The 17,500-nt window shown below is 37.3% G+C and overlaps 2 protein-coding genes across 3 annotated transcripts in view; one reads left to right on the top strand and one right to left on the bottom strand.

The window, feature by feature from the left end:
* nr5a1a (nuclear receptor subfamily 5, group A, member 1a) overlaps positions 1–12,589 on the top strand; it is a 17,410-nt gene extending 4,821 nt beyond the window's left edge. For both annotated transcript variants that reach the window (XM_058390055.1, XM_058390054.1), the window contains exons 4-8: positions 829–1,310; positions 1,867–2,025; positions 4,950–5,069; positions 6,176–6,323; positions 8,726–12,589. In XM_058390055.1, the coding sequence (XP_058246038.1) occupies positions 829–1,310; positions 1,867–2,025; positions 4,950–5,069; positions 6,176–6,323; positions 8,726–8,982 (1,166 nt within the window). In that variant the 3' untranslated portion in view covers positions 8,983–12,589. The remainder of the gene's footprint in view (positions 1–828; positions 1,311–1,866; positions 2,026–4,949; positions 5,070–6,175; positions 6,324–8,725) is intronic.
* A 2,773-nt stretch (positions 12,590–15,362) lies between these two features.
* Positions 15,363–17,500, bottom strand: part of adgrd2 (adhesion G protein-coupled receptor D2) — a 23,281-nt gene continuing 21,143 nt past the window's right edge. Inside the window, exon 26 of the mRNA XM_058388709.1 lies at positions 15,363–16,093. Coding sequence (XP_058244692.1) covers positions 16,086–16,093 — 8 coding nt within the window. The 3' untranslated portion in view covers positions 15,363–16,085. The remainder of the gene's footprint in view (positions 16,094–17,500) is intronic.

Raw genomic sequence — 17,500 nt, 5'->3', positions numbered from 1 at the left:
TTCTTGAAAATTGTATAAATTTCCTGTGAGATCAGACTACAGATGATACACATTATTTGATCATTTGTTTAAGCGAAGACTCTTGATAAGAGATCCCACTTTGGATCTTTAGATCACTCATGATTTTTTAAATATATTTTTTCCCAATTTTTCCCTAAATTTGCATGTCTTTGGTACATCAATGTCACATTGACTCAATCTGAGCCAATTCACACTCAAATTTTAAAATCATCCTGATTAACTAGATCTCACACACATTCACATCTCAAACCAACCAGATATTGTATTTTCAACATGTGATAATAAACCGAGATCTTTCTCGACTTTGGGTTCGTGTGTGTCTTTTGTTTTCCATTTCCAGTAGCGTTTATGATACTGGGTGAACTGTGCAGCTTGTGTGTGTATGTTTGTGTGTGTGTGTGTGTGTGTGTGTGTGCACTCCATTCCCATGCAGACCGTCGTGCAGAGAAGCACCTGCTTCCGCGAGTCTATGTGACACATTCCTGAACCGCTGATAAGCCTTGCACAGTCATACACAGGATTCGTTTGGGGTGTTTACAGAAAACCGGGGTGGAAAATGTCCATATGAAGAGAAATGCTTGCCTGCTGTTTTACTCTTCTTTTTTTTTCTTTTAAAACTCAAAACCATGATCGGCATTTCCTGTCTCCTCTTTGATTATTCACTACTTTGCAAATATTCTTCCTCTCATTATCCTTATTAATCTTGGCTAATTCCACGTCCAAATTTAGTCCTTAGTAGATAAAAAGATACCGATTTATCTCTTTTTATCTCTGTCTTTCTATCTTCCTCCCTGTCTCCTTTTCCAGCGGTTCGCGCTGACCGTATGCGAGGAGGGAGGAACAAGTTTGGCCCCATGTACAAACGAGACCGCGCTCTGAAGCAGCAGAAGAGAGCTCTGATCCGAGCAAGCGCTTTCAAATTGGAGCCCAACCCACCGCTAGTCCACTCCAACCAGGGAGAGTATCCATTCCCAAGCTCAATGCCTGGCCTGCTGCCCCCTCTCGGCCCTCCAGACTACGAATGCCCGCCTGCGTGCCCCCCCTCTTTAGGGGTGGCCCTGCACAGCTACGGATCCTTCCCCGCCCAGTATCAGTACACCAGCCCGATTGTGCCCGGGAGATCAATCAAGGCAGAGCATCCAGACCCGTATTCCGGTTCTCCGGACTCGTCTCTTGGGTATCCGTACACAGAAGGCTGCATTCCCGCCTCACCACAGACCAGCCCTCTGAACCCAGCCGTGCCCTCACTGGTCCTGGAGCTGCTTAGCTGCGAGCCTGATGAGGAGCAGGTACTGTCCAAAATCTTGTGGCTTGTTAAATCTCGTACCAGGGTTCTTTTACACAAATCTTCAAAAAAAAAAATTCCAAAATTTGGAAGCAGAAACACACAGATCCCTTAAAAAAACTGATCCGTGCTCTTAAATAATAAACAAGGTTCTGCAAGCTTCTGTTTGGTCAATCAGGATGAACATCAGAAGTACAATGACAGTGTGGTTTAGGACCATTTCATTGTGTTTCATTGTCCAAGATCTCTGACCAGTCTACACAAAATGTCTCATTGGATCAGATCTAATCTGACAAAGAGCTATGATCCCCAGTATTCTGTATCACCTTGGTACTTGTTATTCTTAGGAATCCACAGGTTATGTTAATGAGGGTTGGTTAAGCATTTAATCGTCACTGGATGCGTATAAAAATGACGAACAGAACCATTCACGTGTCCACAGATCGTAAACGTTTTGCATCGTCATGACAGAGATGTTGATCTTTCTCAGATTCTCACCGAAGCTTCCTGTGTCCTGCTGTATTTCAGCCTCTCTGTATGTCTCCTTTCTGATCTCTCAGGTGAGAGCGAAGATCTGCGCCTACCTGCAGCAGGAGCAGAGTGGGCGTGGCAAGCTAGACAAACCCCGCCCCTCCAACTTGCTCTGCGTGATGGCGGACCAGACGCTGTTCTCGGTCGTAGAATGGGCACGAAGCTGTATCTTCTTCAAGGAGCTTAAGGTATGCTGCTAAGTTTTTGAAATTTCTACAGGAACAATAACACAATAATGATAATAATTCTAATTTGTTTTAAGTGATTAACGACACTTTTTTATTTGTTTATATTTAATGCTGCGAACATTTAATATCAGCCAAACAATTTAGTTCCTGTTATAGCAGCTATAAACGCTCATTCCTGGACCTATTTTTTTTAAGTTCAATAACAATAAGCTTTACCTCTGACTGTTTCAAAGCGCTGACACTGGAGACTCCTTCCACACATGCTAATGAAATATCACCACCACACAATTTCTTTGTGTCGAGCTTCCACTATTTTCGGCAGCTTTATTTAGTCGGCAGCTCTAGCCGTCATTTAGATTAAAGGAGAATGTTGAGTGTCAGCGTTTTACATCATGTTCAGTGTTGTGACTTTGCCTATGTCTCGACTGAATCCATTTGTTATGGGGAAAGGCTGATATTATGTCGCCAGATCCTGGACCGCAGCTCTGATAACGTTTCAGAGCACACAGATAAGTAGATATGAAGGCGGCGTTGCTTGTGCCACCACGGAAATGCGGTTAAACACGATAACAGCAAATTACAGGATGCCAGAACAAGACGGACGGAAGGTTTATGACGACTTATAATGTCTTCAGAGTGTCCCGACTCGATAATGTCAATCCTGGATGACCTTGACGATGGTCATAAACTCGAGCACCTTCGGCAGAGTGAAATGGCACTTTGAATGTGAATTCACCGTAGCCAGTTTAGCTCGGAGTGAGACTTATTTGTTTTAAATGTAAGAGAATTCATCATGTATGTTTTATTCTTTAAGAACAAGAAGGTTTCAAAGTTAGTAACAACTCATAGCACTCGAACCGTACAGAAAAGAAACCAGTGCTAAGGTTTGGGATTAGGGGGCGGGGTTAGGGGCAGGGCTTACGTTTGTGCATTCATACATGTTTATTTGTGCCTTTCTAATAAGCTCAGGCTGATAATTTCTTCATAACTTGTTACTTTAACCTTACCGACTGTCGTGTACAAAGATTTCTCAGTCACCTTTAACAAAATATGGATATTTTAATAAAAGTACTTCCACTGCTGCACTGCAAATGAAAAATGTCCCCCATGTTGTCTTCAGCTTTAGTACAGATACTGAGTTGCAGCTGAGGGTAGGGGAGTGTGAAGCTACGGTGAAGCACAATAGATTTGTTGTTGCTCCGTTAGCGAGAATTATACATTGTTAATAAATACAGCGATGCCAGCTGATACGCCTCTGCTCAGACGCTTCGGATCCTCCCTCTTCGATGTTGTTGTCGCATACTGTTAAAGAAATGGAGTCATCTTAACTGATAAGCTTGTGCGTTATAAGACAAAACAGATTTCCACGCATCTCTTTGTTATGTCCTGAACGCTAAAAGAAATAAAAAATAATAATAATCACGTGATATCGCTCCACTAGAAATATTTAAATCAATATCACGGATGCAGCCATGATGGCAGCTGTGTATTTGCAGGATGTAGCAGGTGAATGTGTTTGACCAGGGTTGGCTTCTACACACACACACACACACACACACACACACACACGGCTCTTTCTCTGCTGTTTAATTACATTCCACACTGCAGATAGCTGAGGAATTCAGCTCTCCCGCTCCTCCAGATCTCGACACGCATTGTTCCAAACCGCTGAAAGCTTTCCCGAGGCACCTACAAAAAGAGTCAGTGCTGATTGAATGTGTGTGTGTGTGTGTGTGTGTGTGTGCTCTGAGACGAATCAAAAGAGAGAGAGAGAGAGAGAGAGAGAGCGTGTGTGTTCAACATCTTGCTGAATGTCGGTGCTGCAGTGCTGGTAATCAAAAAAATCAAATAAAATAGCCAAGAGTTCACTAAGCACTTTAGCTAAGGTTTAAAAAAAAAAAAAAAAGCATTTACATTACATTAGATTTTAGCTTTGCAAATTTTCTAGACCTAAAAAATTAATAAAAACAAGCAATAGATCTCAGTATTTTTGTTTTATATCAGGCTTATTTAATTTAATTTAATTTAATAAATTCTTTTCAGCCTCAAAAATTAGCTCTATTATTTTTTTCAGTGTAAAAAAATAATAGCCATCATCTAAAAAATCAAATATTATTAAAAAAAGATTCTTACATATTAATATTAACAACACAAACACTCTTTTTTAAAGGCTACATTCAAACCCGAAAAAATGTGTTTTCTCTGTATTTATTCTAAATCTAACCCTTGGATTTCACACGAGCGTCTCACTCTTGAGGAATTCATTCAGAAGCTGACATTTTCAGATAGTTCACGAGTTGAGAAAGACACAGTGTTGACATCTCTCAGTATGGCGTAACCCAGTGAAATCCAGTTAGCGGTTGGATGCTAAAGTGTAAATAGTAAATACATGTGACTTTAGAAGCAGCTTATAAACATTTTACCTCAGCGTCTGAGGTAAATGTTGACGTTCTTGATGGATTGGTTTTGTTTTTTGTGTCACTGCCCCTTGACTTTGTCTGTTAAAAAGACTCAAAAGCTAGCTAAAATCGATCACCTCAGTCAATAGCTAGCTTATGCTGGGTGGCTGAGTTTCCTAGTTGCTTAGCAACAGAGGTCTTATGGTATTTACCCACTTGAACAGCGAGGGGATTGTGTCTCAGAGTTTGAAAGCACTGTATGGACACTGTATGACCACATATTCTTAATGACCCTTGGGAAAAAAAACTGTAGTAATGACAAGGTATAGGACCAGATACCTGTGTTAGTGCTCGTTATCTCTCACGGGTCATGTAAACACGGGTTATTTGTATCAGTACGTCTTTAAACCCTTTTATTATTCTCATCAAGAGTCAAAATACAAATTAGCCATTTAAGCTAATTGAAATTATTATTGATCCTGGTTGCCATAGAAACACACTAAATCATGTGGTAACATTTTACAGGTTGGAGATCAGATGCAACTGCTGCATAACTGCTGGAGTGAGCTCCTGCTTCTGGATCACGTCTTTAGACAGGTGCATCATGGGAGAGACAATACACTTCTACTCATCACTGGCCAAGAGGTGAGAAGTCCATTCTTGTGGAAAAACTATGCCTGTCAATCATTTTGTCTGTAGAATTCTGAAAGCTTGAACCTAGCGTTCTAGGGGACTAGCCTAGCCCGGGGGTGTAGCTTCGGAGGAAACAGAATAAAAGTAAACTGTTTGATGATTTAGTTTAAAAAATTCAAGTATGAAAATCGAGTTGAGGTGAGAGCAAAATGTTAGTAATGTAAGGGAAGGGGTGTGGCTTTCGGAATTCAAACGTCATTCCAGATTGAAGAGGGGGAGGAGTTAACTGATCTTTTGGTATTAGTATATATGCTAATGTAAAAATGCAGAGCGCTTGAACCTGTTGAGCCACATGCTTGGATTAGATTCAGCTTCCATTTCAGATTGTGTAGCTTATTAGCATGAGAAATGTAGGAATATAAAATTATAGTGCTCAACTGGACACGCTAGAAATGAATGTCTCAGAAATGTCTTTTGCTTTGCTCTTAGCCTCATATGGCAGCATTACCAACATTAGCATTGTTTGGAGTAAACATTTAAATAAAAATGCAATGTATTTTCATGAAAATGTTTCCACCTTTTATTTCAGCATCTTCCTTCATATTGTTAGTTGATTCTGTGTGTTTGTTTTCAGTTTGTTTTTGTACTTCCTTTGTCATTTTCTTCCTCTTTTCTCTTTTTTCTTTGTTAACTGTTTTTGTGCTGTGCAATCTAATTTGTGCTAGCTGGCTAATTGGACAGGATTTCTGAGAGTATTAGAATTGATAGCCATAGATTTATGCATTTTTAATGCTAACACTAGTAGGCTAGCCATAAAGAAGCTAATTTTTGAAGTTTTCTGAGAGAATTTTTAATCTTTAGTCATATTCTTAAATTTATGAGTGTTTGTGCTAATGTCACATGATTTCTGAGAGGATTTTAAGACCGTTGTGGCTAACTACCTAAAATATGCTCAAATAAGTTCAATTTCCAGTCATAAAACTTAATCTCAGTGTGTGTGTGTGTGTATGTGTGTGTGTGTGTGTGTTTGTGTGTGTATGTGTACATCAGTAGTCTCTATGCTAACAAAAACAGTTCCAGGTTTTTTGTCAGTGTAATCACTGAGGTGTGTGTTGCAGGTGGAGCTAGCGGGCGTGGTGTCTGACTCAGGTCTCACTCTCTCGAGTCTCGTCCAGAGGGGACAGGAACTAGCGCGGAGGCTGCAGCTGCTCCAGGTGGACCGTCGTGAGATGGCCTGCATCAAGTTCCTCATCCTCTTCAATCCCAGTGAGTTCTCCTGTACCTAGCTTCAGAATTTCTCAACACACAAGAGCTGTTTAATTAGGTTCCATAACCATTTCAGTTCAGTTAGATCATATGAAATCTTATGAATATATTCTGCCTCCAGATTAGATCCATACTTACTTTAGGGCACCTACATAACCATTCATGACAACTGACATAACATCTAACCTTTTAGAAAGGCTTATTGCTTAACCAGCAGTTATCACTGTTACAAGGATTACGTCTGTCAGTTTTGACATCTCAGAGTCACACACTGGTAATGAGTTGTCCTTACAGTTTATTTTAGCTTATGACAGCTGTCAGGAACAGTGTATGTGGGTTTATGTAAATGATCAGGAATAGTTCTGGTTAGTTTATATCAGTTGTCAGGGGCAGTGTATGAAGGTTGATGTCACTTGTTATGAGCAGTGTATGTCAGTTTATCTCACTTGTCAGGGATGGTTCATGTCAGTTTATGTCAGTTGTCATGAACAATGCATATAGGTTTAAGTCACTTATGTCATATGTCATGAATAGTGTATGCAGGTTTATGCCAACTGTCATGAACAGTGTATGTAAGTTTATGTCAGTTGTCATGAACATTGTATGTGGTTTTATGTCATTTGCCATGAATATTGTATGTAGGTTTATGTCACTTATCATTAACAGTTTATGCACATTTATGCCAGTTGTCATGAACAGTGTATGTTGGTTTGTCAGATTTCATGAACAGTTTAAGTCAGTTTATGTTATTTCTCATGAACAGTGTATATAGGTTCATGTCAGTTGTCATAAATGGTCTATGTAGTTTTGTCAGTTGCATTAATAGTGTATGTAGGTTTATATCGGTTGTCATGAACAGTGTTTGTAGGTGTATGTCAACTGTCAAATGTAGTGTATGTAGGTGTATGTCAGTTGTCATAAATAGTTTATATAGGTTTATGTCAGTTGTCATAAATGTGTATGTAGTTTTATGTCAGTTGTCATAATTAGTGTATGTAGGTTTATGTCACTTGTGATGAACAGTGTATACAGGTTTATGTCAGTTGTCATGAACAGTGTATGTAGGTTTGTCACTTGTGATGAATAGTGTACGAAGGTTTATAACAGTTTTCATAACTAGTGTATGTAGGTGTATGTCACTTGTGATGAATAGTGTGTGTAGGTTTACATCAGTTGTCATGAACAGTGTATGTAGGTTTATGTCAGTTGTCATAATTAATGTATGTAGGTTTATGTCATTTGTCATGAACTGTGTATGTAGGTTTATGACAGATGTAATGAACAGTGTATGTAGGTATATGTCACTTGTGATGAACAGTACATGTAGGTTTATGGTTAGGTTTTAGGTTTATATGTTCATGCATCATACTTAATTTTAAAAGTCACCAGGTACTGAAGCAAGTCAGATCAGAATTTCTGTTTCTAAACCTTTACGAGAAATCTATCACACTTCCCCTTTAAACGAATGTCTTCACTCACGCAAATCACATTTTGCATAAACATTCTAAATTGCATTAGAGACAGAAGGGCAACATGAAGAAGTGCTTGAATAGTGAGGAATATTTCATTAAACGATCGCTGTTGGATAATGCTCTGTTAAGCCCATAGAAACAAGACGCCCCCCCAGCACACCCCCCACCCCCCCTTCAGAAAAAATTATTGGCTGCAGGGCACAAAGCGCCGAGAGGGAAGGAAAAAAAAAAGCCAAAGAGTCCAAAAGCATTTTCCATTTCAACTCTGTCACATTCAGCCTCTCTCGCTCCATCTGGAAATGGAAACAGGTTTATTGGGTAATTTGTGTCCTTCAAATCTATTTCAAAGTTATTCAACGTTTTAATTAGAGGTTGAATGGCTTTTCTGACGAGACCCGGTGAAGCGGGCCATTCAGGCTATTGTTATGTGCAGCAAGCACTCATTCACTCTCACACGCACACACACACACACACACACTCTTTCTCTCTTTCTCTCTCTCTGTCTCTCTCTCTCTCCCTCTCTCTCTCTCTCTCTCTCTCTCTCTCTGTCACACACACACACATACACAACCACTTAAGCTCAGAAATGAACATATATAAATAATACAAATAAACACACACACACACACACACTCAAATACCCTTATACAAGAAGTCAGCTTCAGAATTATTGGCACCCTTTATGGATAGAAGCAAAAACTAGTTTAAAAAGAATATTTCTATTTTTATTATCCACATTTGGTTCATATTTTTGCACCAATATCAATATTTTGCTTGTTATTTGTTCGATTGTTTATTAAGTAAGTTGTTGTATCTTAAATAAGACTTGTATATATAATGTATACATCTTGCATCCTTTTCTTCAAGGGTGCCATTAATTTTTCACATTTTAAGATTCTTTATTGACTCTGTGTCCATGTTCATGTGCAGACGTGAAGCTCCTGGAGAACCAGGCTCTGGTGGAGAGCGTTCAGGAGCAGGTGAACAGTGCGCTGCTGGAATACACACTCACCTCGTACCCTCAGCACGTGGACAGGTTCAGTCAGCTGGTGCTGCGGCTGCCGGAGGTCCGAGTCCTGAGTGCCCAGGCCGAGGAGTACCTGAGCTCCAAGCACCTGAGCGGAGACGTTCCCTGCAACAACCTGCTCATCGAGATGCTGCATGCCAAGAGAGCCACCACCATCTGAACCAGAGGTCTGTGTGTGTGTGTGTGTGTGTGTGTGTGCGCGTTGGATCACCACCGAGCTGCGAAAGCTAAAGGACACTGAGAGCTTTTCTATTTCTTAAGTGCTATTAACTCCATATCTGATGTCGTTCATGCATCGTGTGTGGCTAGTAGGCATGTGCCATCCTTAGTTGCCATGGAAACCAATCCATGATATCGTTACGATATTAAAATGCCAGGCGACGATGCTTTCCGTCCCGCTGAACATGAAACACGGGATTGAGGACACACGCCTTCGCTCTTTACCCTGGCCGAAAACACTGTTAAGCCGTTTCCATGGTAACGACATATAACCTATATCGCGATAGGCCGTATTACTGATTATCGGCACATGCCTAGTGGCAAGATATCATTTCCACTTTGGAGAGTACAATTTGCTGATCGTTATATAGCCACTGTGAGTTCCTTATCTTTTTTTGTAGTATTATTATGGAGTGTTATATGTTTTATCGAACACCTTTCACATCAGCGCTTCGTTCTGGACTAATATTTCATTTCCATTGCTTTTCCTTTAAGAGCGATAATGTAATTACGGTTACTTACAGTATTTTATCGTCGCTAAACAAGCCCCCCCCCCCCTACATGACAAGTTTTCAGACCAGACGTCGTCGATGTGCAGTGAACTGAGCTGTGAAGAAAGAATATTTTTGACACAAAGTGAACAGTTTTTGAAAATTCCTGCATTCATTTCCCATTCAAGCTCAGGCCGCCGGAGAACGCGTGTATTTTGTGCGGCTCACTTTGCAAAATGTTTGCAGACTCTTTATTTCAAAAACCGATGCGTGTACACGAGGGCAATTTGCTAGGCATTTTCTTTCAGTGGTTTTGACTGGAGGTTCAATATCGCAAGGTTTCTCAGATTTTATTTGTAATTTCATGTGTAGGGACGATGGATTCGTACAATGCTATAATGGCTTGCTTTGTTTTGTTTGGTTTTGTTTTTTGTTTTTCAGATTAAAATTTTATTTTTTCAGACACACAATTCTACACAGCAAGACATGAAATGAAACACTTTTTACGACTGTCCGCGTAATAAAAAAAAAGAGTCAAAATAAAAATAAATTCAATAACAGAATTTAATTTAAAATAAAATTAAATTAAATTAAATTAGCTGTTAAAATATAAAAAATACAAGCATATGAATACAATGACCGATGATATAAATATGAATACAGTGGTATAAATTCAGCTTGAAATCCATGTCCTCTTATATTGGAAATATACATGTTATTTATTTATTTTCTTTGCATAAAATTTGATTTTTAATCATTTCTGAGCAATTTCTGAATTTCTGAAATCCTCTCGGCTCACCTGGTTTTTGTAGCTCGACCCGTGATATACTGTGAATAAGTGCTATAGAGTTTGTTATTAATATAATTCTAATTTACATACTGACATAAATTTATGAAAAATCACGAGAAGTAAATGCCCTTTTCAAAAAATGTTAAATATCAGCACCTTTCTTGTCATTGTCTGAGTGCTTCTGTAATCTGTTCGAGTTTTATTTTTATTTATAACTTTCCTTTAAATTAGTTTTTTTTCCCCCAAAAATAAATGCTTGTTAGTGATTTTATTATTGATTTTTTCCCCTTTTTTGAGTTTATTTACATCCCACTGATTTTTGAGTTTATTTACATGCCACTGAATTCACCAAAATTTTGCTGTATATCTGTAACTAATGGTAGACAATTAAAAAGTTGTATCTGCTTTGACCTCAAAATGTTGGATTTATAAAATCGTAAAAACTGCTACAATTCCCCAATCTCAAAAATGTAATATTTACTGCTCCATGGGATGTTAAATGTTTCTTGAATGAATCTTTTATGTCATGGCTTAGTTCTGGATTTTATGAGATCTTCACTGCTTTGAGTCAGAGCTATAAGAGAATGAGCAAAACCAAATACAGAAAAGAAATTTTTCCCTTTTTATTTACTTTATTTATCTAAAAAAGTAATGTATTTTTCGCCTCTCGTCTCTTTCATGCGAATGCTGTGAGTGAGCTTCGGCTTTAACTTTGTCCTTGTTGAACAGTTTTTTTTTTTTATTTTGGACATATTTTATTTTATTTTATTTTATTTTATTTTATTTTATTTTATTTTATTTTATTTTATTTTATTTTATTTTATTGAGCAGAAGCTTCCTCGCTTTCTCGGGTCATTCTGACACCTGAATATTTGTCCCTTTTAATCCTCAGTAGGACTGAAATATTATATTATATAATATTTCCTCTGTGTGTATGGGAAGTGCACATAAAAAGTTTTTGGAAGTGTTATTGCATCATAAAAGAAATCAGCCAATCAGGTTCCAGTATGCAAATGCACTCCAGTGAACACTAGTATAAGGTTAGGGGGGAATTTGTCTATTCATAAATTAAGGAAGTTTTATTGTATCTAAAATTGTTTGCGCTTTTTGTCGATCTTAATTATTTCCTTCAACTGCCATGTGGAAGAATCCATACAGAGAAAAGGTTTTTTTTTTCCAAACACAATTTTAGTGTAAGAGTTATAAATAAATTTGTTTTCTGCAGAGCTGGTAAACTGAAAATAAACATTATCAGATATGTTTATTTGATCTTTTTTTGTTTAAAAAAATTTAAAAAGCTGAAACTCTCACTGCAAAAATTTATTGCATCATAAATTAGAAAGGCCAATCAGGTTCCAGTATGTAAATAAACTCCAGAGAGCACTAACTAAAAGATTTGGGCCATTTATCTGTTTTTAAAATCAGGATTTTTTTTTTTTTGTTGTAAGTAAAATTAAAGAAAATAATCAATTACATATATCACATTTTCAACAAAAAATATGATCAGATATGTTTTGTTATGTGATCAAATGGGTTTTTTTTTTCTTTTCATTTCCCAGGCTTCATTTTTTAAGAAGGTACAGATTTCCCAGCAAATATGTATGACATCATAAATGAGAAGAACCAGTCAGGTTCCAGAATGCAAATGAACCCCAAGAAACCCTAGTGTAAGATTAGGGTGCATTTGTCTGTTCAGGACAAAATTCAGGATTTTTTTGTTGTAGGTACAATTTTAGTTAGCTAAATATTTTTTTCTTGAACTGCCTTGTGGATAATTTACTACAAAGACAAGTTATTTTCTGAACTAAAAACTAATTCAGTCTTTAGGTTTTCTGTAGTTAACCTAAACGTGTAGAAAAAGCTGGATAATATATTACATCATAAATCAGAAGGGCCAATCAGGTTCCAGTATGCAAATGATGCACTAAAAGGAACAGTAGTGTAACAGAGAATGGGGTATAGAAACAAAATTCTTTAAAACAATGTAGGTTTTTGCGCTCAGCTCTTTTATGACAGATACGACCTCACTGCTCAGAAAAAGGCAAACTTGCAATTCTAACGTTAATAAAACAGAAGGATGTTCAGCATAACCGAGCTCACGGCTATAACCAGGGCGCACGGAGGCGGACGTCAATCGATGCGCTGGCGGCGTTTCTGATTTGAGGATATGTGATTGCGGATCCTTTCTCAACTGCCGCCCATTATTTCATCAACCACCTGCGCATCCTTTTCAACCCGTCTCTCTCTCTCTCTCTCTCTCTCTCTTTTTAAAATACTGACAATATCAGAATGGTTGAAGAATGGCTGTGCCATATGTTTTCCACATTTCACACACGTTTCATTTCTATTCATGCGCCTGGAGGATCTTTGTGCACTGGGACTTTAATCCGGAAAAAAAAAGAAAACGATAAATAAAAACACTCCATTTTCACTCAGACGTTTGTGTATTTATATGTAGTAATGTGCCGAAACCCCGCTTCTCTCTTTCTCTCTCTTCTTTTTATTATTTCCTTCGTGTTTTTCTCTCTTTGCAAGAATGTAATTGTAAAAAAAAGAAAGAAAAGAAAAAGAAAAGAAAAAAAAGGTGTTCTGTCCTTTCTTGTTCCAATCAGCATTCAGTATTGTTTCGAAACGCTTAGAGGTCAAGCTACGAAGCTATGAAGCTGAAGACAGAAATAGTATTTATTTAAATAATGTCAGATACAGGTGATATCTTATAATACGGAAATACTTCATTTACGTCATGAAAAGAGGATCTTTTGTGCTTGTCCACATTATCTGACTGCAAAGTGCTTTATTTCTTATTAAAAAATGTGAAATAAAGAAATGAAATTATAACGTGGATGGTGATTCATTTATATATTTATATTTTTCCCCAAACGCTTGTGCTGCAGACAAACACGGCAGTATTGAAGCAAAAGGGAGCGTGTGTGTGTATGTGTGTGTGTGTGTGAGTGTGTGTGTTTGAACACATGGCTTTTGAATGCACACACTCGTTCGAGTGGCGCGGAGAAAGGCGCGTCCTCCAGACTGCCTCTGAGAGACTCTCCAGCGGCGTTCTAAAGAAGCACGATGGGAAGGTCAGAAAACATTCACACATGTTGCCGTCCCTTTTGTGTGCTCACAAAGCCAGAGTGTGTTTCCTCGGCCCTATTTACACTCCTTTCGTTTCCCTCTTCGCTTTGTCTTGCTTTTAGGAAAACGATTGGCTTTAACTGCACCTCATATGGCACGAAGAATTGATTTCTTTTTTTTCCCTTTCCCCATCCTTTCTTCTTTGACTCGTAAATTTGTGTGTTTGTTTGAAAAAGTCAGATAGAAAGACCCAGGGAACGAAAGAGACGATGTGACGTGACGTGGCGTGGAGTTGTCCATTCACAAATACATTTGACGCATGTCAGTTTATTGCTATTAGTTATTGATACGTTGCGATATTGAGAGAAAAGTTTATTAACGCTAAAAATGAATATTAAGCTGTAAGAATGATTCTGGATTCCGATTGGTCAGAAGGTATTTTACACGTTTCACACGTTTAGGTTTTATTTATTTATTTTTTTTAATTTTTTTTATTATTTTTTTTTTTTACATTTTTTAAAAAAATTTGTCAGTTACCATGCATTTTGTATTTTTTTTTAAATATTTAAAAAATATTTTGTATTTTGATGTAAACGTTTATTAACGCCAAAAATGAATATTAAGCTGTACGAATTATTCTGGATTCCGATTGGTCAGAAGGTATTTCACACGTTGTTTTTTTTAATTTTTGAATTTGGATTTAAAAAAAAAAATTTAGTCAGATACCATTTTCTATTTTTTTTAAAATATTTAAAAAAAAATATATATTGGAGTAAACGCTAAAAATTGAATATTGAGCTGTTTGAATGATTCTGGATTCTGATTGGTCGGAAGGTTTTTCAAACGTTTCACACGTTGTTTTTTTATCAATAATTTGATCAGTTAACATTTTTATATTTTTTTTATATTGATGCTAAAAATGAATATTAAGCTGTAAGAATGATTTCAGATGCTCATTGGTCAGAAGATATTTCACACGTTTCACACGTTTTGTTTTTCAACAATTTACCACTGATTACCATTTCAATCAGTTACCATTTGGTATTTTACTAGAAATGTTAGAACAATAAGTTCCCGACTTACGAACGAGTTATATATACATATAATGTAAAGTTTTTCGCCTCGGCCCAATCTCTCCATTATTTTCACTTTCGTTTCCATGGTTACTGCTTTGCCCTTCCTAGCAGTTCCCCTCCACATCACCACTGCTTTTTCCTCCTACTTCCGGACATCCTTGGCTCTGATTGAGTGCTGTATTGCTGTACACTGTCGCACCGTACAGTAAACACACACAGCAGTACAACCGTGACAACGTCCGCCAGACACGTGAGCTACTGCCGCTATTTGTTAGTGTCTTCAAATGTTTGTAATGCGAGCACCGTTCGTATCTGTGAAAGTTTGTAAGTCGGGGACTTACCGTATTTTACTGAAAGTATAAATAAAACATCACTGCGTAGCTAAGAACAGCTTGGAAAACCGCAACACTATTTGATATCGTTACGCTTCTTAAGCCCCGCCTCCTAATGACTTCAAGACGAGATGGGATCAGAAAGACCGGAAGTGATCTAGATGATGATAATATAGTTACATTTTGCTGATGTTTATGTGAAAACATGATTTTGAAGCTTTGGATGTGGAAAGTGTACGTTACTTGGTAATTAGTTATTAATTACGTAGTTATTACATATTTATTACTTGGTAATTACTTTGTAATTAGAATTTTATGGGCTACATTTCCTGCTTTCACCTGTGGTTTAGATCAAGTATAATATATATATATATATATATATATATATATATATATATATATATATATATATATATATACATATATATATACATATATATATATATATATATACACACACACACACACAAATATATATAAAATCACATCCAAGGCATTATTAATTACTAATATTAGTTTTGTTAATTAAATAAATAAATTGACTCGTCATGTGGAAGTTTTACAGCAGGTTTATTTACAGGGTTTTTCCTTATTGTCAAAGCAATTCACCAACATTTTTTTTATTTATTTTTTTGGACAAGGACACACATAATTTACATCTATGTGAAACAGAAATAAAATCAGGTCTCTATGGTTTCGTCAGATCATACAGACACAAATAAACAACAAACAAACAAATAAACAAACAGCAAATGAATTTTTTCTATAAACTACGTTTTGTGCACCGATGCCTCGCTAATCCCAACCCTTCCTATTTGCTGCCCTCATGGTAGGCAGGTGTCAGTGTGGTCACGTCACACAGGACTAAAGCATGTTGTACGTCAGAGTGTGTGTTTTTGGTGACGCTACAGCATATCTACGTGAACCTACTCAGCTACACTCATGCTTCAAGCATCTGACAGCTGAAGCCGTCTGGTCTGAAGGTACGGTGTGGTGTGACTCGCTGCGTGTCTGCTCCTAATGCTAACTAAGCAGTCTGAGCTTGGAGAAGAGTGAACTTACACACACACACACACACACACACACACCAGAGCACTGTTTCACTTTAACCCTGGGAACGAGGGAGACTGCAGTGTGGGAGAGGCCCGCTCTTCTCCAGCTGCTTCACTCTGTGTGTGAGTGTGTGTGTGTGTGAGTGAGTGTGTGTGTGAGTGAGTGTGTGTGTGTGTGTGTGTGTGTGTATGGGTCAGCAGCATATGTTGTCCACCAGAGTCTTGTCTTCAACAGGCTGTAACAGAAAATTCAGTCAGCACTGCATTTAATATCATCATATTTCTATTCTATTCATTTTTATTCTACACTATGCTATTCATTTCTTTATGCCATCTGTTCAATTCTATATTAGTCTGTATTACAATTCTATTCTATACCACCGATTTTCATTCTGTTCCATTCTATTCTATGCCCTTCAATTCTATTCCATGCTGCTCCATGTCATAACATTCTATTGTATTCTATTCTATTGTATTATATTCTAATCTTTATGACATCAATTCCATTCTATACCACTGATTTTCATTCGTTCCATTCTATTCTATTCTGTTCCCTTTAATTCTATTCCAGTCTTCTCCACATCATCACATAACATTCCATTCTATACTATCCGATTCACTTCAATTCTATTCTATTTCACTCTATTCATTTCTATGCCACGTATACCATTCTATACTAGTCTATATTAATCTAATTCTAATTCTATTCCACATAACAGTCCATTTTATACTATTCTGTTCGCTTCTATTCTACCTTTACGTATAACACCATACCATTTTATATATATATACATATATATATATATCACTCCATATTCCAGTCTCTCCAATCTGTTCCATACTATACACTAGCCTGTATTAATCTGTTCTATTCCATTCTGTTCTGTACCGTTCTCTTCTATACCAGCGCCTTTCAATCCGTTCTGTTCTACTCCATGTCATTCAATTTTTTCTGATATATTTTTAATTCAATTCAATTCAATTTATTTGGATAGCATTTTTAACAATGGACCTTGTCTCAAAGCAGCTTTACAGAAGTACAGAAACATAGAATAAACTCTAGAGTTTAAAGTTAAGTTGCTTTTTATCCCTAATGGGAAGCCTGAGATGACGGTGGTGAGGAAAAACCCCATGAGATGTTATGAGGAAGAAACCTTGAGAGGAACCAGGCTCAGAAGGGAACCTCATCCTCATTTGAGTGACACTGGACAGTAAATAAATATTTACATCTACATGAGGAATTTGTTAGCATGAGCAAACACAGCACCCTCTAGAATTCAACCTTTGAAACAAACGCACATTAGACTTCTGTGCTACAAAAAGCTCACACACAAAATAAACCCCCTTCATAAAAGAGAGGCTGGATTTTTTTACCCTTCAATTCTATTCCATTCGGTTCCACGTCATTCTATTCTATTCGCTTCTACTCTATTCTATTCGTTTCTACTTGTTTCTCTTCTACACTATTTTTTTCTACACCACACTATTCATTTCTTTATGCCATCTATTCCAATCTATACTAGTCTGCATTAATCTATTCTATTCAATTCCAGTCTGTGTATTCTATTCTATACCACCACATTCCATTCCATTGTATTCTTTTTCCTTCAATTCTATTCCATTCTGCTCCATGTCATCACATT

This window comes from Hemibagrus wyckioides, linkage group LG05 (genome assembly GCF_019097595.1).
Source record: "Hemibagrus wyckioides isolate EC202008001 linkage group LG05, SWU_Hwy_1.0, whole genome shotgun sequence".
In the NCBI taxonomy this organism is placed as follows: Eukaryota; Metazoa; Chordata; class Actinopteri; order Siluriformes; family Bagridae; genus Hemibagrus; species Hemibagrus wyckioides.
The sequence above is the reverse complement of the archived record's forward strand: the minus strand, read 5'-3'. Positions and strand labels throughout refer to the sequence as shown.